The 24783-nt window shown below is 47.0% G+C and overlaps 1 protein-coding gene across 1 annotated transcript in view; it reads left to right on the top strand.

The window, feature by feature from the left end:
* Positions 1-24783, top strand: part of wdr62 (WD repeat domain 62) — a 67550-nt gene that overhangs the window by 11617 nt on the left and 31150 nt on the right. Inside the window, 12 exon segments of the mRNA XM_045220934.1 lie at positions 14409-14579; positions 16676-16813; positions 16961-17143; positions 19159-19319; positions 20178-20367; positions 20579-20728; positions 20863-21026; positions 21125-21216; positions 23155-23280; positions 23568-23638; positions 23770-23838; positions 23840-23892. Of these exon segments, the coding sequence (XP_045076869.1) occupies positions 14409-14579; positions 16676-16813; positions 16961-17143; positions 19159-19319; positions 20178-20367; positions 20579-20728; positions 20863-21026; positions 21125-21216; positions 23155-23280; positions 23568-23638; positions 23770-23838; positions 23840-23892 (1568 nt within the window).

Here is a 24783-nt window from a genome sequence, read left to right as displayed (position 1 = left end):
CCATCTCTGCAGCCCTCCACCAATCAGGCCTTTGTGGTAGAGTGGCCAGACGGAAGCCACTCCTCAGTAAAAGGCACATGACAGCCCACTTGGAGTTTGCCAAAAGGAACCTAAAGGACTCTCAGACGATGAGAAACAAGATTCTCTGGTCTGATGAAACCAAGATTGAACTCTTTGGTCTGAATGCCACCCATGGGGCGGCGTACAATTGGCCCAGCGTCGTCCAGGGTAGGGGAGGGAATGTTAGTCATTTAGCAGATGCTCTTATCCAGAGCGACTTACAGTTAGGGAGTGCATACATTATTATTATTTTTTTCCATACTGGCCCCCTGTGGGAATCGAACCCACAACCCTGGCGTTGCAAACGCCATGCTCTACCAACTGAGCTACATCCCAATACACACAAACAAGTAAGGAATGGAATTTAAGAATATATACATATATGGACAAGCAATGACAGAGCGGCCTAGACTAAGATACAGTAGAATATTATAGAATAGAATGCAGTATATACATATGAGATGAGTAGTCCAAGATATGTAAACATTATTAAAGTGACTAGTGTTCCATTTCTTAAAGTGGCCAGTGATTTCAATAGGCAGCATCTAATGTGCTAGTGATGGCTATTTAACAGTCTGATGGTCTTGAGATAGAAGCTGTTTTTCATTCTCTCGGTCCCAGCTTTGATGCACCTGTACTGACCTCGCCTTCTGGATGATAGCGGGGTGAACAGGCAGTGGCTCGGGTGGTTGATGTCCTTGATGATCTTTTTGGCCTTCCTGTGACATTGGGTGCTGTATGTGTCTTGGAGGGCGGGTAGTTTGCCCCCGGTAATGCGTTTGGCAGACCGCACCACCCTCTGGAGAGCCCTGCGGTTGCCGGCGGTGCAGTTGCCGTACCAGGCGGTGATACAGCCCGACATGATGCTCTCAATTGTGCATCTGTAAAAGTTTGTGAGGGTTTTAGGTGCTAAGCCGAATTTCTTCAGCCTCCTGAGGTTGAAGAGGCTCTGTTGCACCTTCTTCACCACACTGTCTGCGTGGGTGGACCATTTCAGTTTGTTGGTGATGTGTACGCCAAGGAACTTGAAGCTTTCCACCTTCTCCACTGCGGTCCCGTCGATGTGGATAGGGGGGTGCACCCTCTGCTGTTTCCTGAAGTCCACGATCATCTCCTTTGTTTTGTTGATGTTGAGTGAGAGGTTATTTTCCTGGCACCACACTCCGAGAGCCCTCATCTCCTCCCTGTAGGCAGTCTCGTCATTGTTGGTAATCAAGCCTACTACTGTTGTGTCGTCTGCAAACTTGATGATTGAGTTGGAGGCGTGCTTGGCCATGCAGTCATGGGTGAACAGGGAGTACAGGAGGGGGCTGAGCACGCACCCTTGTGGGGCCCCAGTGTTGAGGATCAGCGAAGTGGAGATGTTGTTTCCTACCTTGACGCGCATGCTCTGAGGACGCGGCTAGGGATGCCGTCTGGGCTGGCAGCCTTGCGGAGCTTAACATGCTTAAATGTCTTAATCACGTCAGCCATGGAGAAGGAGAGGCGACAGTCCTTGGTAGTGGGTCTCGTCAATGGCACTGTGTTATCCTCAAAGCCGGCGAAGAAGGTGTTTAGCTTGTCTGGAAGCGAGACGTCGGTGTCGGCGACGTAGCTTGTTTTCCTTTTGAAGTCCGTGATTGTCTGTAGATCCTGCCACATATGTCTTGTGTCTGAGCCGTTGAATTGCGACTCCACTTTGTCTCTATATTGATGTTTTGCCAGTTTAATTGCCTTGCGGAGTGAGTAGCTACACTGTTTGTATTCTGCCATATTCCCAGTCACCTTGCCATGGTTGAATGCGGTGGTTCGCGCTTTCAGATTTGCGCGAATGCTGCCGTCTATCCACGGTTTCTGGTTAGGGTAGGTTTTAATAGTCACAGTGGGCACAACATCACCTATACACTTCCTGATAAACTCCGTCACCGTTTCATGTCTAAATTATTTTCGGAAATCTACCCGAAACACATCCCAGTCCGCATGAATAAGACAATCTTGAAGCGTGTATTCTGATTGGTCAGACCAGCGTTGAATTGTCCTTAGCACGGTTACTTCCTGTTTGAGTTTCTGCCTTTAGGAAGGGAGAAGCAAAATGGAGTCGTGGTCAGATTTGCTGAAAGGAGGGCGGGGGAGGGCCTTATAACCATCCCGGAAGTTTGAATAGCAATGGTCGAGGATTTTAGCAGCGCGAGTACAACAGTCAATATGTTGATAGAACTTCGGCAGCCTAGTCCTCAAATTTGCTTTGTTAAAATCCCCGGCTACAATAAATACAGCCTCAGGATATGAGGTTTCCAGTTTGCATAAGGTCCAGTGAAGTTCTTTGAGGGCCGTCGTGGTATCTGCTTGAGGGGGGATATACAGTGGGGGAAAAAAAGTATTTAGTCAGCCACCAATTGTGCAAGTTCTCCCACTTAAAAAGATGAGAGGCCTGTAATTTTCATCATAGGTACACGTCAACTATGACAGACAAATTGAGGGAAAAAAATCCAGAAAATCACATTGTAGGATTTTTAATGAATTTATTTGCAAATTATGGTGGAAAATAAGTATTTGGTCACCTACAAACAAGCAAGATTTCTGGCTCTCACAGACCTGTAACTTCTTCTTTAAGAGGCTCCTCTGTCCTCCACTCGTTAAATGTATTAATGGCACCTGTTTGAACTTGTTATCAGTATAAAAGACACCTGTCCACAACCTCAAACAGTCACACTCCAAACTCCACTATGGCCAAGACCAAAGAGCTGTCAAAGGACACCAGAAACAAAATTCTAGACCTGCACCAGGCTGGGAAGACTGAATCTGCAATAGGTAAGCAGCTTGGTTTGAAGAAATCAACTGTGGGAGCAATTATTAGGAAATGGAAGACCTACAAGACCACTGATAAACTCCCTCGATCTGGGGCTCCACGCAAGATCTCACCCCGTGGGGTCAAAATGATCACAAGAACGGAACCACACGGGGGGACCTAGTGAATGACCTGCAGAGAGCTGGGACCAAAGTAACAAAGCCTACCATCAGTAACACACTGCGCCGCCAGGGACTCAAATCCTGCAGTGCCAGACGTGTCCCCCTGCTTAAGCCAGTACATGTCCAGGCCCGTCTGAAGTTTGCTAGAGTGCATTTGGATGATCCAGGAGAGGATTGCGAGAATGTCAGATGAAACCAAAATAGAACTTTTTGGTAAAAACTCAACTCGTCGTGTTTGGAGGACAAAGAATGCTGAGTTGCATCCAAAGAACACCATACCTACTGTGAAGCATGGGGGTGGAAACATCATGCTTTGGGGCTGTTTCTCTGCAAAGGGACCAGGACGACTGATCCGTGCAAAAGAAAGAATGAGATTTTGAGTGAAAACCTCCTTCCATCAGCAAGGGCATTGAAGATGAAACGTGGCTGGGTCTTTCAGCATGACAATGATCCCAAACACACCGCCCGGGCAACAAAGGAGTGGCTTCGTAAGAAGCATTTCAAGTTCCTGGAGTGGCCTAGCCAGTCTCCAGATCTCAACCCCATAGAAAATCTTTGGAGGGAGTTGAAAGTCCGTGTTGCCCAGCGACAGCCCCAAAACATCACTGCTCTAGAGGAGATCTGCATGGAGGAATGGGCCAAAATACCAGCAACAGTGTGTGAAAACCTTGTGAAGACTTACAGAAAACGTTTGACCTGTGTCATTGCCAACAAAGGGTATATAACAAAGTATTGAGTAACTTTTGTTATTGACCAAATACTTATTTTCCACCATAATTTGCAAATAAATTCATTAAAAATCCTACAATGTGATTTTCTGGATTTTTTTTCTCATTTTGTCTGTCATAGTTGACGTGTACCTATGATGAAAATTACAGGCCTCTCTCATCTTTTTAATTGGGAGAATTTGCACAATCGATGGCTGACTAAATACTTTTTTCCCCCACTGTACACGGCCGTGACTATAACCGAAGATAATTCTCTTGGGAGATAATGCGGTCGGCATTTGATTGAGATATTCTAGGTCAGGTGAACAGAAGGACTCAAGTTCCTCTGTTACTACAATTACACCACGAGTTGTTAATCATGAAACACACACCTCTGCCCTTCTGCCTCCTTGAAAGGGTTAAGGTTCGGGTTAGCGAAATTGCTCTCGAAACCTGCTATGTAAATCACTTTGTATCGAAGTGGTTTGAAAAGATTGTGTCCCGACTGAAGTTGCAGTTCCGGCAGCCATTGTGCCTTTTCCAAATAGCCTATATTTTCGTATTGAATAACTTGTAAACTTCATACTTTTTCTTAGTTCCAATAGGCCTCCAGTATTGGATAGTTGCTTGGACAGTCACCGAGGCTGTATTTGTCTTATCGTTGCAAACACTTTATTTCAGATGCAGCCGGTTTAGTTACTTAGCTAGCTAGCATTGCTAATGTTATCACCAAAGATGTTATTGTTGCAAACACTATTTTGGATGTAACGTTAGCAGACGGGCTAGCTAGCATGCTAACTACAGTTGAAGTCGGAAGTTTACTTACACCTTAGCCAAATACATTTAAACTCAGTTTTTCACAATTCCTGACATTTTAATCCTAGTAAAAATGCCCTGTCTTAGGTCAGTTAGGATCACCACTTTATTTTAAGAATGTGAAATGTCAGAATAATAGTAGAGAGTGATTTATTTCAGCTTTTATTTCTTTCATCACATTCCCAGTGGGTCAGGAGTTTACATACACTCAATTAGTATTTGGTAGCATTGCCTTGCAATTGTTTAACTTGGGTCAAATGTTTTCAGTTCTGCCCAAAATGTATAGGAGGATTGAGGTCAGGGCTTTGTGATGGCCACTCCAATACGTTGACTTTGTTGTCCTTAAGCCATTTTGCCACAACTTTGGAAATATGCTTGGGGTCATTGTCCATTTGGAAGAACCATTTGCGACCAAGCTTTAACTTCCTGACTGATGTCTTGAGATGTTGCTTCAATATATCCACATAATATTCCTTCCTCATGATGCCATCTATTTTGTGAAGTGCACCAGTCCCTCCTGCAGCAAAGCACCCCCACAGCATGATGCTGCCACCCCTGTGCTTCACGGTTGGGATGGTGTTCTTTGGCTTGCAAGCACCCCCTTTTTCCTCCAAACATAACGATGGTCATTATGGCCAAACAGTTCTATTGTTGTTTCATCAGACCAGAGGACATTTCTCCAAAAAGTACAATCTTTGTCCCCATGTGCAGTTGCAAACCATAGTCTGGCTTTTTTATGGTGGTTTTGGAGCAGTGGCTTCTTCCTTGCTGAGCAGCCTTTCAGGTTATGTCGATATAGGACTCGTTTTACTGTGGATATAGATAATTTTGTACCTGTTTCCTCCAGCATCTTCACAAGGTACTTTGCTGCTGTTCTGGGATTGATTTGCACTTTTCACACCAAAGTACGTTCATCTCTAGGAGACAGAACGCGTCTCCTTCCTGAGTGGTATGACGGCTGCGTGGTCCCATGGTGTTTATGCTTGCGTACTATTGTTTGTACAGATGAACTTGGAACCTTCAGGCATTTGAAAATTGCTCCCAAGGATGAACCAGACTTGTGGAGGTCTACAATTTCTTTCCTGAGGTCTTGGCTGATTTCTTTTGATTTTCCCATGATGTCAAGCATAGAGGCACTGAGTTTGAAGGTAGGCCTTGAAAAACATCCACAGGTACACCTCCAATTGACTAAAATAATGTCAATTAGCCTATCAGAAGCTTCTAAAGCCATGACATCATTTTCTGGAATTTTCCAAGCTGTTTAAAGGCACAGTCAACTTAGTGTATGTAAACTTCTGACCCACTGGAATTGTGATACAGTGAATTATAATTGAAATAATCTGTCTGTAAACAATTGTTGGAAAAATTACTTGTGTCATGCACAAAGTAGATGTCCTAACCGACTTGCCAAAACTATAGTTTGTTAACAAGAAATTAGTGGAGTGGTTGAAAAACGAGTTTTAATGACTCCAACCTAAGTGTACGTAAACCTCCGACTTCAACTGTACATATACAGTAACGGTGTTATGGTTAGTGTATGATGACGTTGTGCACAGTGTGCGTTTTGGCTTACGTTTTTACCGAATAAAACATCTAAAGTTTTCAACTCTACCGATAGTTTTGTCACAAACTGTTGCGTTAAATATCAACGGTCTTGTCACGTGCGCTCCAGCCAACCGCTCACAGATAGAGTGCAGGTAAACTAGTCTACATGATGATATTATTATGGATAAGAGCGAGAATATTTGTATTTGTCAAACGGCAGTCGAGCATCGAACATGTCACCAGAATCAGAAGACCCTTGGTACTTATTGAAAGGAGCGTCCAGCTCATCACCGTGGACTTTCACCACCCTGTGAAGTTCATCACAATGGCATGAACATGTATTCAGCATGACATTCATGCAAGCATTATATAATACATTTACAACCCAAAAGTAATGTGAAATGTCCTCATAACTTATGACGTAAATAATATATTTAGACTAAGCTTTGTCTGGGCTTGATAGCCAGCTAGCTAAGCTAACTGCAGGCGAACTAGGGACAGCACTGGGAGAGTATGCTGTAGACGAGGGCAATACAGAGGCTTCAAAATGACAAAAACTAAGAATGTATGACTAACGACAACAATAACATCAATGTGTATCAAATCTTACAGTAGTGCATATACACTGAGTGTTCGAAACATTAGGAACACATTCAGCCTCAATTCGTCGGGGCATGGAATACAATTTGTTGAAAGCGTTCCACAGGGATGCTGGCCCCATGTTGACTCCAATGCTTCCCACAGTTGTGTCAAGTTGGCTGGATTTCCTTTGGGTGGTGGACCATTCTTGATACTCACCAGGAAACTGCAATGCGTGAAGCCCAGCAGCGTTGCAGTTCTTGACACACTCAAACCGGTGCGCCTGGCACCTACTAACATATCCCGTTCAAAGGCACTTCAATCCTTTGTTTCGCCCTCTGAATGGCACACATACACAATCCATGTCTCAATTCTTTTAAGTCTTAGAAAATCCTTATTAAACCTGTCGCCTCCCCTTCATCTACACTGATTTGAAGTGGATTTAACCATGTGACATCAATAAGGGATCATAGCTTTCACCTGGATTCACCTGCTCAGTCTGTCATGGAAAGAGCAGGTGTTCCTAATGTTTTGTACACTGTGTATACTAACAGCATGAGAACTTGTTATAAAGTGGCGGAATTGTCCTTTTAAAGGAACCATATTAATATGAGACCGTTCTTAAAGCTGCTTTGGAACTTTTTAGACAACCCGACCCAAATTCTGTTCTATGTGCTTCCCTTAAGTTTTAGAATTTTAGCAACCAGGAAATGGCGGAGCGGTTTTTCCATATTTCACCATTTTAAAGGAACAATTATTAATATCTGAGGCAGGTCTTTTGTCATGGCCCGGTCTGTTCCTCAGTCCTGTAGTAGTAAAAATCTATTTTTAGTTTGTTTTTGCAACAAAGATGTACTGCTCCTTGTTGAGCTATGATTAGGCTGGGCCAGGCCTCACTTCCTAGTGTAATATACTCCAAGCTCCTCACTTCCTAGTGTAATATACTCCAAGCTCCTCACTTCCTAGTGTAATATACTCCAAGCTCCTCACTTCCTAGTGTAATATACTCCAAGCTCCTCACTTCCTAGTGTAATATACTCCAAGCTCCTCACTTCCTAGTGTAATATACTCCAAGCTCCTCACTTCCTAGTGTAATATACTCCAAGCTCCTCACTTCCTAGTGTAATATACTCCAAGCTCCTCACTTCCTAGTGTAATATACTCCAAGCTCCTCACTTCCCTAGTGTAATATACTCCAAGCTCTAAACTTCCTAGTGTAATATACTCCAAGCTCCTCACTTCCTAGTGTAATATACTCCAAGCTCCTCACTTCCTAGTGTAATATACTCCAAGCTCCTCACTTCCTAGTGTAATATACTCCAAGCTCCTCACTTCCTAGTGTAATATACTCCAAGCTCCTCACTTCCTAGTGTAATATACTCCAAGCTCCTCACTTCCTAGTGTAATATACTCCAAGCTCCTCACTTCCTAGTGTAATATACTCCAAGCTCCTCACTTCCTAGTGTAATATACTCCAAGCTCCTCACTTCCTAGTGTAATATACTCCAAGCTCTAAACTTCCTAGTGTAATATACTCCAAGCTCCTCACTTCCTAGTGTAATATACTCCAAGCTCCTCACTTCCTAGTGTAATATACTCCAAGCTCCTCACTTCCCTAGTGTAATATACTCCAAGCTCCTCACTTCCTAGTGTAATATACTCCAAGCTCCTCACTTCCTAGTGTAATATACTCCAAGCTCCTCACTTCCTAGTGTAATATACTCCAAGCTCCTCACTTCCTAGTGTAATATACTCCAAGCTCTAAACTTCCTAGTGTAATATACTCCAAGCTCCTCACTTCCTAGTGTAATATACTCCAAGCTCCTCACTTCCTAGTGTAATATACTCCAAGCTCCTCACTTCCTAGTGTAATATACTCCAAGCTCCTCACTTCCTAGTGTAATATACTCCAAGCTCCTCACTTCCTAGTGTAATATACTCCAAGCTCCTCACTTCCTAGTGTAATATACTCCAAGCTCCTCACTTCCTAGTGTAATATACTCCAAGCTCCTCACTTCCTAGTGTAATATACTCCAAGCTCCTCACTTCCTAGTGTAATATACTCCAAGCTCCTCACTTCCTAGTGTAATATACTCCAAGCTCCTCACTTCCTAGTGTAATATACTCCAAGCTCCTCACTTCCTAGTGTAATATACTCCAAGCTCCTCACTTCCTAGTGTAATATACTCCAAGCTCCTCACTTCCTAGTGTAATATACTCCAAGCTCCTCACTTCCTAGTGTAATATACTCCAAGCTCCTCACTTCCTAGTGTAATATACTCCAAGCTCCTCACTTCCTAGTGTAATATACTCCAAGCTCCTCACTTCCTAGTGTAATATACTCCAAGCTCCTCACTTCCTAGTGTAATATACTCCAAGCTCCTCACTTCCTAGTGTAATATACTCCAAGCTCCTCACTTCCTAGTGTAATATACTCCAAGCTCCTCACTTCCTAGTGTAATATACTCCAAGCTCCTCACTTCCTAGTGTAATATACTCCAAGCTCCTCACTTCCCTAGTGTAATATACTCCAAGCTCCTCACTTCCTAGTGTAATATACTCCAAGCTCCTCACTTCCTAGTGTAATATACTCCAAGCTCCTCACTTCCTAGTGTAATATACTCCAAGCTCCTCACTTCCCTAGTGTAATATACTCCAAGCTCCTCACTTCCTAGTGTAATATACTCCAAGCTCCTCACTTCCTAGTGTAATATACTCCAAGCTCCTCACTTCCTAGTGTAATATACTCCAAGCTCCTCACTTCCTAGTGTAATATACTCCAAGCTCCTCACTTCCTAGTGTAATATACTCCAAGCTCCTCACTTCCTAGTGTAATATACTCCAAGCTCCTCACTTCCTAGTGTAATATACTCCAAGCTCCTCACTTCCTAGTGTAATATACTCCAAGCTCCTCACTTCCTAGTGTAATATACTCCAAGCTCCTCACTTCCTAGTGTAATATACTCCAAGCTCCTCACTTCCTAGTGTAATATACTCCAAGCTCCTCACTTCCTAGTGTAATATACTCCAAGCTCCTCACTTCCTAGTGTAATATACTCCAAGCTCCTCACTTCCTAGTGTAATATACTCCAAGCTCCTCACTTCCTAGTGTAATATACTCCAAGCTCCTCACTTCCTAGTGTAATATACTCCAAGCTCCTCACTTCCTAGTGTAATATACTCCAAGCTCCTCACTTCCTAGTGTAATATACTCCAAGCTCCTCACTTCCTAGTGTAATATACTCCAAGCTCCTCACTTCCTAGTGTAATATACTCCAAGCTCCTCACTTCCTAGTGTAATATACTCCAAGCTCCTCACTTCCTAGTGTAATATACTCCAAGCTCCTCACTTCCTAGTGTAATATACTCCAAGCTCCTCACTTCCTAGTGTAATATACTCCAAGCTCCTCACTTCCTAGTGTAATATACTCCAAGCTCCTCACTTCCTAGTGTAATATACTCCAAGCTCCTCACTTCCTAGTGTAATATACTCCAAGCTCCTCACTTCCCTAGTGTAATATACTCCAAGCTCCTCACTTCCTAGTGTAATATACTCCAAGCTCCTCACTTCCTAGTGTAATATACTCCAAGCTCCTCACTTCCTAGTGTAATATACTCCAAGCTCCTCACTTCCTAGTGTAATATACTCCAAGCTCCTCACTTCCCTAGTGTAATATACTCCAAGCTCCTCACTTCCTAGTGTAATATACTCCAAGCTCCTCACTTCCCTAGTGTAATATACTCCAAGCTCCTCACTTCCTAGTGTAATATACTCCAAGCTCCTCACTTCCTAGTGTAATATACTCCAAGCTCCTCACTTCCTAGTGTAATATACTCCAAGCTCCTCACTTCCTAGTGTAATATACTCCAAGCTCCTCACTTCCTAGTGTAATATACTCCAAGCTCCTCACTTCCTAGTGTAATATACTCCAAGCTCCTCACTTCCTAGTGTAATATACTCCAAGCTCCTCACTTCCTAGTGTAATATACTCCAAGCTCCTCACTTCCTAGTGTAATATACTCCAAGCTCCTCACTTCCTAGTGTAATATACTCCAAGCTCCTCACTTCCTAGTGTAATATACTCCAAGCTCCTCACTTCCTAGTGTAATATACTCCAAGCTCCTCACTTCCTAGTGTAATATACTCCAAGCTCCTCACTTCCTAGTGTAATATACTCCAAGCTCCTCACTTCCTAGTGTAATATACTCCAAGCTCCTCACTTCCTAGTGTAATATACTCCAAGCTCCTCACTTCCTAGTGTAATATACTCCAAGCTCCTCACTTCCTAGTGTAATATACTCCAAGCTCCTCACTTCCTAGTGTAATATACTCCAAGCTCCTCACTTCCTAGTGTAATATACTCCAAGCTCCTCACTTCCTAGTGTAATATACTCCAAGCTCCTCACTTCCTAGTGTAATATACTCCAAGCTCCTCACTTCCTAGTGTAATATACTCCAAGCTCCTCACTTCCTAGTGTAATATACTCCAAGCTCCTCACTTCCTAGTGTAATATACTCCAAGCTCCTCACTTCCTAGTGTAATATACTCCAAGCTCCTCACTTCCTAGTGTAATATACTCCAAGCTCCTCACTTCCTAGTGTAATATACTCCAAGCTCCTCACTTCCTAGTGTAATATACTCCAAGCTCCTCACTTCCTAGTGTAATATACTCCAAGCTCCTCACTTCCTAGTGTAATATACTCCAAGCTCCTCACTTCCTAGTGTAATATACTCCAAGCTCCTCACTTCCTAGTGTAATATACTCCAAGCTCCTCACTTCCTAGTGTAATATACTCCAAGCTCCTCACTTCCTAGTGTAATATACTCCAAGCTCCTCACTTCCTAGTGTAATATACTCCAAGCTCCTCACTTCCTAGTGTAATATACTCCAAGCTCCTCACTTCCTAGTGTAATATACTCCAAGCTCCTCACTTCCTAGTGTAATATACTCCAAGCTCCTCACTTCCTAGTGTAATATACTCCAAGCTCCCTCACTTCCTAGTGTAATATACTCCAAGCTCCTCACTTCCTAGTGTAATATACTCCAAGCTCCTCACTTCCTAGTGTAATATACTCCAAGCTCCTCACTTCCTAGTGTAATATACTCCAAGCTCCTCACTTCCTAGTGTAATATACTCCAAGCTCCTCACTTCCTAGTGTAATATACTCCAAGCTCCTCACTTCCTAGTGTAATATACTCCAAGCTCCTCACTTCCTAGTGTAATATACTCCAAGCTCCTCACTTCCTAGTGTAATATACTCCAAGCTCCTCACTTCCTAGTGTAATATACTCCAAGCTCCTCACTTCCTAGTGTAATATACTCCAAGCTCCTCACTTCCTAGTGTAATATACTCCAAGCTCCTCACTTCCTAGTGTAATATACTCCAAGCTCCTCACTTCCTAGTGTAATATACTCCAAGCTCCTCACTTCCTAGTGTAATATACTCCAAGCTCCTCACTTCCTAGTGTAATATACTCCAAGCTCCTCACTTCCTAGTGTAATATACTCCAAGCTCCTCACTTCCTAGTGTAATATACTCCAAGCTCCTCACTTCCTAGTGTAATATACTCCAAGCTCCTCACTTCCTAGTGTAATATACTCCAAGCTCCTCACTTCCTAGTGTAATATACTCCAAGCTCCTCACTTCCTAGTGTAATATACTCCAAGCTCCTCACTTCCTAGTGTAATATACTCCAAGCTCCTCACTTCCTAGTGTAATATACTCCAAGCTCCTCACTTCCTAGTGTAATATACTCCAAGCTCCTCACTTCCTAGTGTAATATACTCCAAGCTCCTCACTTCCTAGTGTAATATACTCCAAGCTCCTCACTTCCTAGTGTAATATACTCCAAGCTCCTCACTTCCTAGTGTAATATACTCCAAGCTCCTCACTTCCTAGTGTAATATACTCCAAGCTCCTCACTTCCTAGTGTAATATACTCCAAGCTCCTCACTTCCTAGTGTAATATACTCCAAGCTCCTCACTTCCTAGTGTAATATACTCCAAGCTCCTCACTTCCTAGTGTAATATACTCCAAGCTCCTCACTTCCTAGTGTAATATACTCCAAGCTCCTCACTTCCTAGTGTAATATACTCCAAGCTCCTCACTTCCTAGTGTAATATACTCCAAGCTCCTCACTTCCTAGTGTAATATACTCCAAGCTCCTCACTTCCTAGTGTAATATACTCCAAGCTCCTCACTTCCTAGTGTAATATACTCCAAGCTCCTCACTTCCTAGTGTAATATACTCCAAGCTCCTCACTTCCTAGTGTAATATACTCCAAGCTCCTCACTTCCTAGTGTAATATACTCCAAGCTCCTCACTTCCTAGTGTAATATACTCCAAGCTCCTCACTTCCTAGTGTAATATACTCCAAGCTCCTCACTTCCTAGTGTAATATACTCCAAGCTCCTCACTTCCTAGTGTAATATACTCCAAGCTCTAAACTTCCTAGTGTAATATACTCCAAGCTCCTCACTTCCTAGTGTAATATACTCCAAGCTCCTCACTTCCTAGTGTAATATACTCCAAGCTCCTCACTTCCTAGTGTAATATACTCCAAGCTCTAAACTTCCTAGTGTAATATACTCCAAGCTCCTCACTTCCTAGTGTAATATACTCCAAGCTCCTCACTTCCTAGTGTAATATACTCCAAGCTCTAAACTTCCTAGTGTAATATACTCCAAGCTCCTCACTTCCTAGTGTAATATACTCCAAGCTCTAAACTTCCTAGTGTAATATACTCCAAGCTCCTCACTTCCTAGTGTAATATACTCCAAGCTCCTCACTTCCTAGTGTAATATACTCCAAGCTCCTCACTTCCTAGTGTAATATACTCCAAGCTCTAAACTTCCTAGTGTAATATACTCCAAGCTCTAAACTTCCTAGTGTAATATACTCCAAGCTCCTCACTTCCTAGTGTAATATACTCCAAGCTCCTCACTTCCTAGTGTAATATACTCCAAGCTCCTCACTTCCTAGTGTAATATACTCCAAGCTCTAAACTTCCTAGTGTAATATACTCCAAGCTCCTCACTTCCTAGTGTAATATACTCCAAGCTCCTCACTTCCTAGTGTAATATACTCCAAGCTCCTCACTTCCTAGTGTAATATACTCCAAGCTCTAAACTTCCTAGTGTAATATACTCCAAGCTCCTCACTTCCTAGTGTAATATACTCCAAGCTCCTCACTTCCTAGTGTAATATACTCCAAGCTCCTCACTTCCTAGTGTAATATACTCCAAGCTCCTCACTTCCTAGTGTAATATACTCCAAGCTCCTCACTTCCTAGTGTAATATACTCCAAGCTCCTCACTTCCTAGTGTAATATACTCCAAGCTCTAAACTTCTGATCTGCTCTACCTTCCTCCCCCGTTCTTTGATAAAGGTTCATTTGAACATTTTAATAATTTAGCAGACGCTCTTATCCAGAACAACTTACAGGAGCAATTGGGGTTAAGTGCCTTGCTCAAGGGCACATCGACAGATTTTTCACGTAGTCGGCTCAGGGATTTGAACCAGCGAACCTTTGGTTACTGGCACCAATACTTTTAACCCCGAATGTTGACTTAACTTTACCTTTTCTTATTTTGGAGGTTAATTGTTGCCACTCAACAGTTTCTCAAATGCTCTGGTTTTCAGCTCCATCAACTGTCAGACCAGTTGCCGTGGCATTCAGCTTCACCCCCCCTGGCTGTCCCTTCGGTTCTGCTCCACTCATTGACCCGGTGTTTCTGTCTCTGCAGAGTGGTCACATGCCGTGTGTGCGGGTGTGGGACGTGGCAGAGCGGGCCCAGGTGGCGGAGGTGCAGTGCCATAAGTACGGGGTGGCCTGTGTGGCCTTCTCCACCAACAGCAGCTACATCGTGTCTGTAGGCTACCAGCACGACATGACCGTCAGCGTCTGGGAGTGGAGGGTGAGTAAAGAAGACCTGGGTTCAAATAGTGTTTGTTTTCTTTCAGAGACTTGAGCCTGTCTGGAGTCCCAGAGGTGCAGAGTTGCATTTTTTCGGATCCATTACGTTGGCTCCATTGCACCAGGCAACTGCTGAAATATGGAGTTCCAGGATGTCTACTCTGCTGGCTGGGTATGGCTGGGGTTAGAGTATGGCTTGGCTGTGGCTGCAGCCTGGAGGATAGTGCTGGGGTTAGGGTATGGCTGCAGCCTGGAGGATAGTGCTGGGGTTAGGGTATGGCTGCAGCCTGGAGGATAGTGCTGGGGTTAGGGTATGGCTGCAGCCTGGAGGATAGTGCTGGGGTTAGGGTATGGCTTGGCTGTGGCTGCAGCCTGGAGGATAGTGCTGGGGTTAGGGTATGGCTGCAGCCTGGAGGATAGTGCTGGGGTTAGGGTATGGCTGCAGCCTGGAGGATAGTGCTGGGGTTAGGGTATGGCTGCAGCCTGGAGGATAGTGCTGGGGTTAGGGTATGGCTGCAGCCTGGAGGATAGTGCTGGGGTTAGGGTATGGCTGCAGCCTGGAGGATAGTGCTGGGGTTAGGGTATGGCTGGGCTGTGGCTGCAGCCAGGAGGATAGTGCTGGGTTAAGGGTATGGCTGGGCTGTGGCTGCAGCCTGGAGGATAGTACTGGGGTTAGAGTATGGCTTGGCTGTGGCTGCAGCCTGGAGGATAGTGCTGGGGTTAGGGTATGGCTGCAGCCTGGAGGATAGTGCTGGGGTTAGGGTAAGGCTGCAGCCTGGAGGATAGTGCTGGGGTTAGGGTAAGGCTGCAGCCTGGAGGATAGTGCTGGGGTTAGGGTATGGCTGCAGCCTGGAGGATAGTGCTGGGGTTAGGGTAAGGCTGCAGCCTGGAGGATAGTGCTGGGGTTAGGGTATGGCTGGGCTGTGGCTGGAGGATAGTGCTGGGGTTAGGGTAAGGCTGGGCTGTGGCTGCAGCCTGGAGGATAGTGCTGGGGTTAGGGTATGGCTGCAGCCTGGAGGATAGTGCTGGGGTTAGGGTATGGCTGCAGCCTGGAGGATAGTGCTGGGGTTAGGGTATGGCTGCAGCCTGGAGGATAGTGCTGGGGTTAGGGTAAGGCTGCAGCCTGGAGGATAGTGCTGGGGTTAGGGTATGGCTTGGCTGTGGCTGCAGCCTGGAGGATAGTGCTGGGGTTAGGGTAAGGCTGCAGCCTGGAGGATAGTGCTGGGGTTAGGGTATGGCTGCAGCCTGGAGGATAGTGCTGGGGTTAGGGTAAGGCTGCAGCCTGGAGGATAGTGCTGGGGTTAGGGTATGGCTGCAGCCTGGAGGATAGTGCTGGGGTTAGGGTATGGCTGCAGCCTGGAGGATAGTACTGGGGTTAGGGTATGGCTGGGCTGTGGCTGGAGGATAGTGCTGGGGTTAGGGTAAGGCTGCAGCCTGGAGGATAGTACTGGGGTTAGGGTATGGCTGGGCTGTGGCTGGAGGATAGTGCTGGGGTTAGGGTAAGGCTGCAGCCTGGAGGATAGTACTGGGGTTAGGGTATGGCTGCAGCCTGGAGGATAGTGCTGGGGTTAGGGTAAGGCTGCAGCCTGGAGGATAGTACTGGGGTTAGGGTATGGCTGGGCTGTGGCTGGAGGATAGTGCTGGGGTTAGGGTAAGGCTGCAGCCTGGAGGATAGTACTGGGGTTAGGGTATGGCTGGGCTGTGGCTGGAGGATAGTGCTGGGGTTAGGGTAAGGCTGCAGCCTGGAGGATAGTACTGGGGTTAGGGTATGGCTGGGCTGTGGCTGGAGGATAGTGCTGGGGTTAGGGTATGGCTGGGCTTCTTGGGAGAGGCAGGGAATCCCAGAGCCTGTACCTTTATGTCCCGTCATTCTATCGGTCTGCTAACTTGCTGAAGGGTGTTCAGACTGACTGAGTAGTGTTAGTCCACACGTTCTGCCCTGCACAACAACATCCTTCAATCTCTTATCACTTCTGACAGCAGTCTGGTCAAAGGCCTTCCACTAGAGGCCACTGAAATCCCTGTGTTATCTAAAATAACCCAAGCTAAGTGAAACTGAAAATATGATTTCTAAACCCTCTTCTCCTGTGTTTGTAGAAGGGGACGGTGATAGCGTCCAACAAGGTGTCTAGCAGAGTTCTGTCCGTCTCTTTCTCTGAAGACAACAGCTACTTTGTCACAGCAGGAAACCGACACGTCAAGTTCTGGTACCTAGACGCTTCTAAAGAGAGACGGGTCAGGACATTTTAATTATTAAGTGTTTTATATGCGATACTGTTTGTGCTCCATCCATTGTTTTTAGATATATACAAGTGTGTCTGAGTAAAGGGTTGATTCTGAGTCATGGTTTGATTGGATGTTTACTATGGCTCCTCCCCCTAGGTGAACAGCACGGTGCCTCTGATTGGCCGATCAGGCTTGCTAGGGGAACAGAGGAACAGCATGTTCTGTGGTCTGTCGTGTGGGCGGGGCAACATGGCCAGCAGCACCTATTGCATCACTTCCTCTGGCCTGCTGTGTCAGTTCAACAGCAGGAGGATGCTGGACGCCTGGGTGGACCTCAAGGTCAGGATGACCCTAACGAACCCTGACCCTAACGAACCCTGACCCTAACGAACCCTAGCCCTAACCCAGACCACCTCTGTCTAACCCTCCCTCCCCTCTCTCCAGACCACCTCTGTCTAACCCTCCCTTCTCTCTCTCCAGACCACCTCTGTCTAACCCTCCCTTCTCTCTCTCTCTCCAGACCACCTCTGTAACCCTTCTCTCTCTCCAGACCACCTCTGTCTAACCCTTCTCTCTCTCCAGACCACCTCCGTCTAACCCTCCCTTCTCTCTCTCTTCAGACCACCTCTGTCTAACCCTCCCTTCTCTCTCTCCAGACCACCTCTGTAACCCTTCTCTCTCTCCAGACCACCTCTGTCTAACCCTTCGCTCTCTCCAGACCACCTCTGTCTAACCCTTCTCTCTCTCTTCAGACCACCTCTGTCTAACCCTCCCTTCTCTCTCTCCAGACCACCTCTGTAACCCTTCTCTCTCTCCAGACCACCTCTGTCTAACCCTTCTCTCTCTCCAGACCACCTCTGTCTAACCCTCCCTTCTCTCTCTCTCCAGACCACCTCTGTCTAACCCTTCTCTCTCTTCAGACCACCTCTGTCTAACCCTCCCTTCTCTCTCTCCAGACCACCTCTGTCTAACCCTTCTCTCTCTCCAGACCACCTCTGTCTAACCCTCCCTTCTCTCTCTCCAGACCACCTCTGTCTAACCCTTCTCTCTCTCCAGACCACCTCTGTCTAACCCTCCCTTCTCTCTCTCCAGACCACCTCTGTCTAACCCTCCCTTCTCTCTCTCTCCAGACCACCTCTGTCTAACCCTTCTCTCTCTCCAGACCACCTCTGTCTAACCCTCCCTTCTCTCTCTTCAGACCACTTCTGTCTAACCCTCCCTTCTCTCTCTTCAGACCACCTCTGTCTAACCCTCCCTTCTCTCTCTCCAGACCACCTCTGTCTAACCCTCCCTTCTCTCTCTCTTCAGGCCACCTCTGTCTAACCCTCCCTTCTCTCTCTCCAGACCACCTCCGTCTAACCCTCCCTTCTCTCTCTCCAGACCACCTGTGTCTAACCCTTCTCTCTCTTCAGACCACCTCAGTCTAACCCTTCTCTCTCTCCAGACCACCTCTGTAACCCTTCTCTCTCTTCAGACCACCTCCGTCTAACCCTCCCTTCTCTCTCTCCAGACCACCTGTGTCTAACCCTTCTCTCTCTTCAGACCACCTCAGTCTAACCCTTCTCTCTCTCCAGACCACCTCTGTAACCCTTCTCTCTCTTCAGACCACCTCTCTAACCCTCCCTTCTCTCTCTTCAGACCACCTCTGTCTAACCCTTCTCTCTCTCTTCAGACCACCTCTGTCTAACCCTCCCTTCTCTCTCTCTCCAGACCACCTCTGTCTAACCCTTCTCTCTCTCTTCAGACCACCTCTGTCTAACCCTCCCTTCTCTCTCTCTCCAGACCACCTCTGTCTAACCCTCCCTTCTCTCTCTCTTCAGACCACCTCTGTCTAACCCTCCCTTCTCTCTCTCCAGACCACCTCTGTAACCCTTCTCTCTCTCCAGACCACCTCTGTCTAACCCTTCTCTCTCTCCAGACCACCTCTGTCTAACCCTCCCTTCTCTCTCTCTCCAGACCACCTCTGTCTAACCCTTCTCTCTCTCTCCAGACCACCTCTGTCTAACCCTCCCTTCTCTCTCTCTCCAGACCACCTCTGTCTAACCCTCCCTTCTCTCTCTCTCCAGACCACCTCTGTCTAACCCTCCCTTCTCTCTCTCTCCAGACCACCTCTGTCTAACCCTCCCTTCTCTCTCTCCAGACCACTTCTGTCTAACCCTCCCTTCTCTCTCTCCAGACCACTTCTGGCTAACCCTCCCTTCTCTCTCTCCAGACCACTTCTGTCTAACCCTCCCTTCTCTCTCTTCAGACCACCTCTGTCTAACCCTTCTCTCTCTCCAGACCACCTCTGTCTAACCCTCCCTTCTCTCTCTCTCCAGACCACCTCTGTCTAACCCTCCCTTCTCTCTCTCCAGACCACCTCTGCTCGCTGTCTGTCGGTGAACGAAGTGTTGATCTTCTGTGGCTGTGCAGATGGCACCGTCCGAGTCTTCAGCCCCCAGAACCTTCATTACATCACCACCCTGCACCGGCCACACTGCCTGGGAGTGGACATCACACAGGGCCTTCAGCCAGGGTAATGGATTGTCTGATGGGCAATTTGGTTGCAGCACGTTACATAGTGATATGGTGTTTTTTTATGTATCACACAGAAAGAGAAACCGACAGAGGAGGTTAAAAGAGATGCTCGAGTAACACACAGGAAGATACATTAGTCCCAGTGATACTCCACATTACTCCTGAGGTCGGGTGAACATGTGCCCAGAAACTGAAGCTCTGTATACTGAGGTAGTCATATGAACAGTGGATGCTTCAGTGCCTGGAACCAGTTAAGAGTTGGAACAACAGTGTCCGTGTCAGGACACCTGGAGCCAGTTAAGAGTTGGAACAACAGTGTCCGTGTCAGGACACCTGGAGCCAGTTAAGAGTTGGAACAACAGTGTCCGTGTCAGGACACCTGGAGCCAGTTAAGAATGAAAGGTGCTGCATGGTCAATCTGAAGTCTGCATTGACCGTGAAGCATTTACGGCGATACGGCCTCTGCTTCGTGGAGCAGCGCAGAGCTGTTGTTAAGGAAGTTGTCAAGGAAGTGAGTTTGTGCTTATACAGGACCTCCCGCCCCCTTACCTACCATCAACCAATCATGTCAATGTGGAGCTATACGGATCCCTCTGCATTGTTGAAACATTCCGGAGGCTCACAGAGATGTGGTACAGAGCTCAATTTGGCTTCTGCGTGCCTCCGGAGACTCCATAATTGCGTCACACCCTCCATACGGAGTCCCGACCCACATTTTCAGATCAAGCATAAACTGTCTCTTAGAACAACCGTGTCCGTGTCAGGACACCGGAGAAGCATGATGATATTGTTCTGCTTTTAGATTGGATTAGAATAATGTGTTGTGGTTTTTCCTGATTCTCCTGACTCCATACAGGCATCTGTTTGTTGCCAACCCCAAGGCAGAGTACCCAGACACCCTAGCCCTGACCTTTGACCCTGTAACCCGTCACCTGACCTGTGTATACAACGACCACAGTGTGTATGTCTGGGATGTCCGGGACATCAGGAACGTCGGGAAGGTCTACTCTGCCCTCTACCACAGCGGCTGTGTCTGGAGTCTAGAGGTGTGTGTAGCCTTCGTTGTTGAGACTCAGGCATATCTCAGCTACACCAGTATTTTCTGTATCATATGGGGACGGATGGATGGATGGATGGATGGATGGAGACAATTGCGCTACGTTTCTGCCCATTTGCAAAAGTTCTAAACTTGCCAGGCTACTTCCTGGAAAATGCTGCGTCGCTTTCCTAGCATATTTACTGTGTTTTTGTTTTCAGACATACCCTGATATGGATCTGTCCCGCTCCTGTCTGCCCCCCGGATCCTTCCTCACCTGCTCTTCAGACAATACCATCCGGCTGTGGCACAGCGACCCGGGGCTGGTGCAGGGGCAGGGAACCAGCTGCCACCGTAACCTCTACAGCCAGGTGAGTCTCACTGCAACCTGCCAATGCTGTAGCGTTGTTCATTCAGAGTCCTGGTTTACAAATTACTGCCCACAGATATAAAGGTTTTATTCTGAAAACTCGGTCTGACTGTCCCTGTCTGTGTGCTGGTCCAGGATCTGTTGAGGATTGTTTATGTGGGGGAGGACACCCAGCACCTTCAGACGGAGGGGGAGAGAGGAGAGGGGGCCGGGATGGATGCTAAGTCAGGGATCCGAGTCCTGGGCATCAGTCCTGATGGACAACACCTGGCAGCTGGGGACCGCAACGGAAACGTACAGTAAGCGCGCACACATACACACACATACACACACACACACACACACACAGTCAACATGACCACATAAACTAAGATGTCATGCGTTTTCCTGTCCCCAGTATATTTGGTCTACAGTTCATGGATCAGCTGCAGAAGATCGAAGCCCACGACTCTGAGGTGCTGTGTCTGGAGTTCTCCCCTACAGAGACAGGTGAGTCCTCCCCTACAGAGACGGGGGAGTCCTCCCCTACAGAGACGGGTGAGTCCTCCCCTACAGAGACGGGGGAGTCCTCCCCTACAGAGACGGGGGAGTCCTCCCCTACAGAGACGGGGGACTCCTCCCCTACAGAGACGGGGGAGTCCTCCCCCTACAGAGACGGGGAGTCCTCCCTACAGAGACGGGTGGAGTCCTCCCCCTACAGAGACGGGGAGTCCTCCCCTACAGAGACGGGGAGTCCTCCCCTACAGAGACGGGGGAGTCCTCCCCTACAGAGACGGGGGAGTCCTCCCCTACAGAGACGGGGGAGTCCTCCCCTACAGAGACGGGGGAGTCCTCCCCCTACAGAGACGGGGGACTCCTCCCCCTACAGAGACGGGGGAGTCCTCCCCTACAGAGACGGGTGAGTCCTCCCCTACAGAGACGGGTGAGTCCTCCCCTACAGAGACGGGGAGTCCTCCCCCTACAGAGACGGGGAGTCCTCCCCCTACAGAGACGGGGGAGTCCTCCCCCTACAGAGACGGGGAGTCCTCCCCCTACAGAGACGGGGGAGTCCTCCCCCTACAGAGACGGGGAGTCCTCCCCCTACAGAGACGGGGGAGTCCTCCCCCTACAGAGACGGGGGAGTCCTCCCCCTACAGAGACGGGGGAGTCCTCCCCCTACAGAGACGGGGGAGTCCTCCCCCTACAGAGACGGGGGAGTCCTCCCCCTACAGAGACGGGGAGTCCTCCCCTACAGAGACGGGGAGTCCTCCCCTACAGAGACGGGGGGAGTCCTCCCCCTACAGAGACGGGGAGTCCTCCCCCTACAGAGACGGGGAGTCCTCCCCCTACAGAGACGGGGGAGTCCTCCCCCTACAGAGACGGGGGAGTCCTCCCCCTACAGAGACGGGGGAGTGTCTCGAGTTCTTTCCTACTGCGACTGGTCAGGACGGAGCCTGGAATTTCACCTGCATGGTTCAGGACCAGGAGTTTTTCCTGACTACCTCAAGGTTGAAGATACCAAGGTTAGGACAAGTAATGCTTTCTAAAATACAGATTCATGGGCCCAGCGTCATGGCTAACTAGCATAGCCGGTCCCTTAGTTTAGAATTCTGGGATATTAGAACCTTTTTGTCTTAACCTTATCTTCAATCTAGCACATGACCAGGAAAATACTCTGGCCAGTTTCTCCATGTCATATCACATGGTCAGGAGAAACGTTCTCATTGGTCACTTCAGTCAATAGTGTGTTTCCATTTCATATGAAGAGATTCCAGAGTGTCCTTGGTGACCGAACTCTGACCAATCAGCGCGGTTTGGAATGTTGCTAGGTTTCTCGTGGGCGTGGTTTGCCGTGGACAAAAAGGATGCCGTTTTGTCACAAACTGTTGCGTTGAATAGCAGATGTTCCTACTCTGGTCTTGGCTCCAGCCAACCGCTGGCAGATACAGTGCAGGTAAACTAGTCTACGTGATGAGATTATTATGGACAAGAGCGAGAATATTTGTATTTGTCAAAACGGCAGTCAAGCATCGATCATGTCACCAGGATAAGACCCTCTTAGGAGCATCAAGATCACAGTGCACTTTCACCACCTTATGAAGTTCATCAATTTATTTAATCTGTAGCCTAATAAACTGCCTGTGTTTCCAGAGTTGTAGTGGGAGGACCACACACCATATCATCTCGTGACTCCAAATGTACTTCAATATGATGGTTATTATATCAATATCTGTGCATAAAGGCATTTCCAGCGCCATTTCCCGCATAAATAATTTTACCGACACAAAGACCCCGCATGTCGAACAAACAAATGATCTGTCTGCGTTTATAAAATTGGACCGACACTTTCTGTTTCCATCACAGCTGTCATAGCTTTTTTTTATATACGGTGTGACTGTGGATGGAAACGTGGTTTGTGTTTTTACGGTGAGTGTGTTTGCGTTTCAGGTCTGCACCTGCTGGCGTCGGCGAGTCGAGACCGTCTGATCCACATATTCAACATGGAGAGGAGCTACAGCCTGGAACAGACTGTCTATGACCACTCAGCCTCCATCACTGCTATCAAGTTCACTGGTACACGGAGGACACACACATGGACACACACACACACACACATACACGGTGGACACACACACACACACACACACGGTGGACACACACACGGTGGACACACACACACACACACACACACACACACACACACGGAGGACACACACACACACACGGAGGACACACACACGGAGGACACACACACACACACACACACACACACACACACACACACGGAGGACACACACACAAAAGAAAAGAGAAAGTGCTAACTAGTAGTTTGTCTCTGCCTGTTTTTCTGTGTGTTGTAGGTGTGAGCCCAGAAGTTCTTATGGTGAGCTGTGGTGCTGATAAGAGCATCTACTTCCGCACCGCTGAACAGGTGAACCTCTATTTACCATATATCCACTCACCATATAATAAATGGTCAAATTAAAATGTGTAAAAAATGCATTTAAGTTTGAATTGCAGCATTAACTCACCTCTGTCTCCCCCCCCCCCCCCTCCCTCCAGTCGTCGGAGGGGCTGAACTTTGCCCGCAGTCACCACGTAGTAGAGAAGACCACTCTGTACGATATGGACCTTGGACGCTACTCGCACCCACACAGCCATCGCCTGCCAGGACCGGAACATCAGGTACACATACGCCGCCATCGCCTGCCAGGACCGCAAACATTTGAGAAATGTACCTGACCAAAATGCATTGCAGAGCGCTTCTAGTGTAGAGGCCTGGGCTATATCAGATACGTTTCTTCTTTCTTTGCATGGGGAAAAAAACACATTTCATGCAATTCTACTACACTTTATATGACTGGAGACATTAGCAATCTTTTTTGATACAAGAAATTACAGGGTAGCCTACTTTGCTGACACCTGACAAACAATCGATAAAAACAACATTGTCCATATAATAGTCCTGTGAGAAGCAAATGGAACATGACGTCCATCTCAACTGGAGGAGGACATTGTCCAAAAACAAACTTAAGTGGCACTGACCCAACAATGATGGTGAATATGCGCTGTGCGTACTCAGCGGGGATACGGCTGATGCTCTCCTCTGGTGCCCAATAGGTTTGGCTATAGGCCTGCAGTCGTGGTCAAACGTTTTGAGAATGACACAAGTATTGGTCTCCACGAAGTTTGCTGCCTCATTGTTGATGATTTGCAATTTGCATATACTCCAGAATGTCATGAAGAGTGATCAGATGAATTGCAATTAATTGCAAAGTCCCTCTTTGCCATGAAAATGAATTTACTCCCCAAAAAACATTTCCACTGCATTTCAGCCCTGCCACAAAAGGACCAGCTGCCATCATGTCAGTGATTGTCTTGTTAACACAGGTGAGAGTGTTGATGAGGACAAGGCTGGATATCACTCTGTCATGCTGATTGAGTTAGAATAACAGACTGGAAGCTTTAAAAGGAGGGTGGTGCTTGAAATCATTGTTCTTCCTCTGTTAACCATGGTTACCTGAAAGGAAACACATGCCCGTCATCATTGCTTTGCACAAAAAGGGCTTCACAGGC

The sequence above is a fragment of the Coregonus clupeaformis genome, chromosome 6 (genome assembly GCF_020615455.1).
Source record: "Coregonus clupeaformis isolate EN_2021a chromosome 6, ASM2061545v1, whole genome shotgun sequence".
Taxonomy (NCBI): domain Eukaryota; kingdom Metazoa; phylum Chordata; class Actinopteri; order Salmoniformes; family Salmonidae; genus Coregonus; species Coregonus clupeaformis.
Note: the sequence above shows the minus strand (reverse complement) of the source record. Positions and strands in the feature narration are given on the sequence as shown.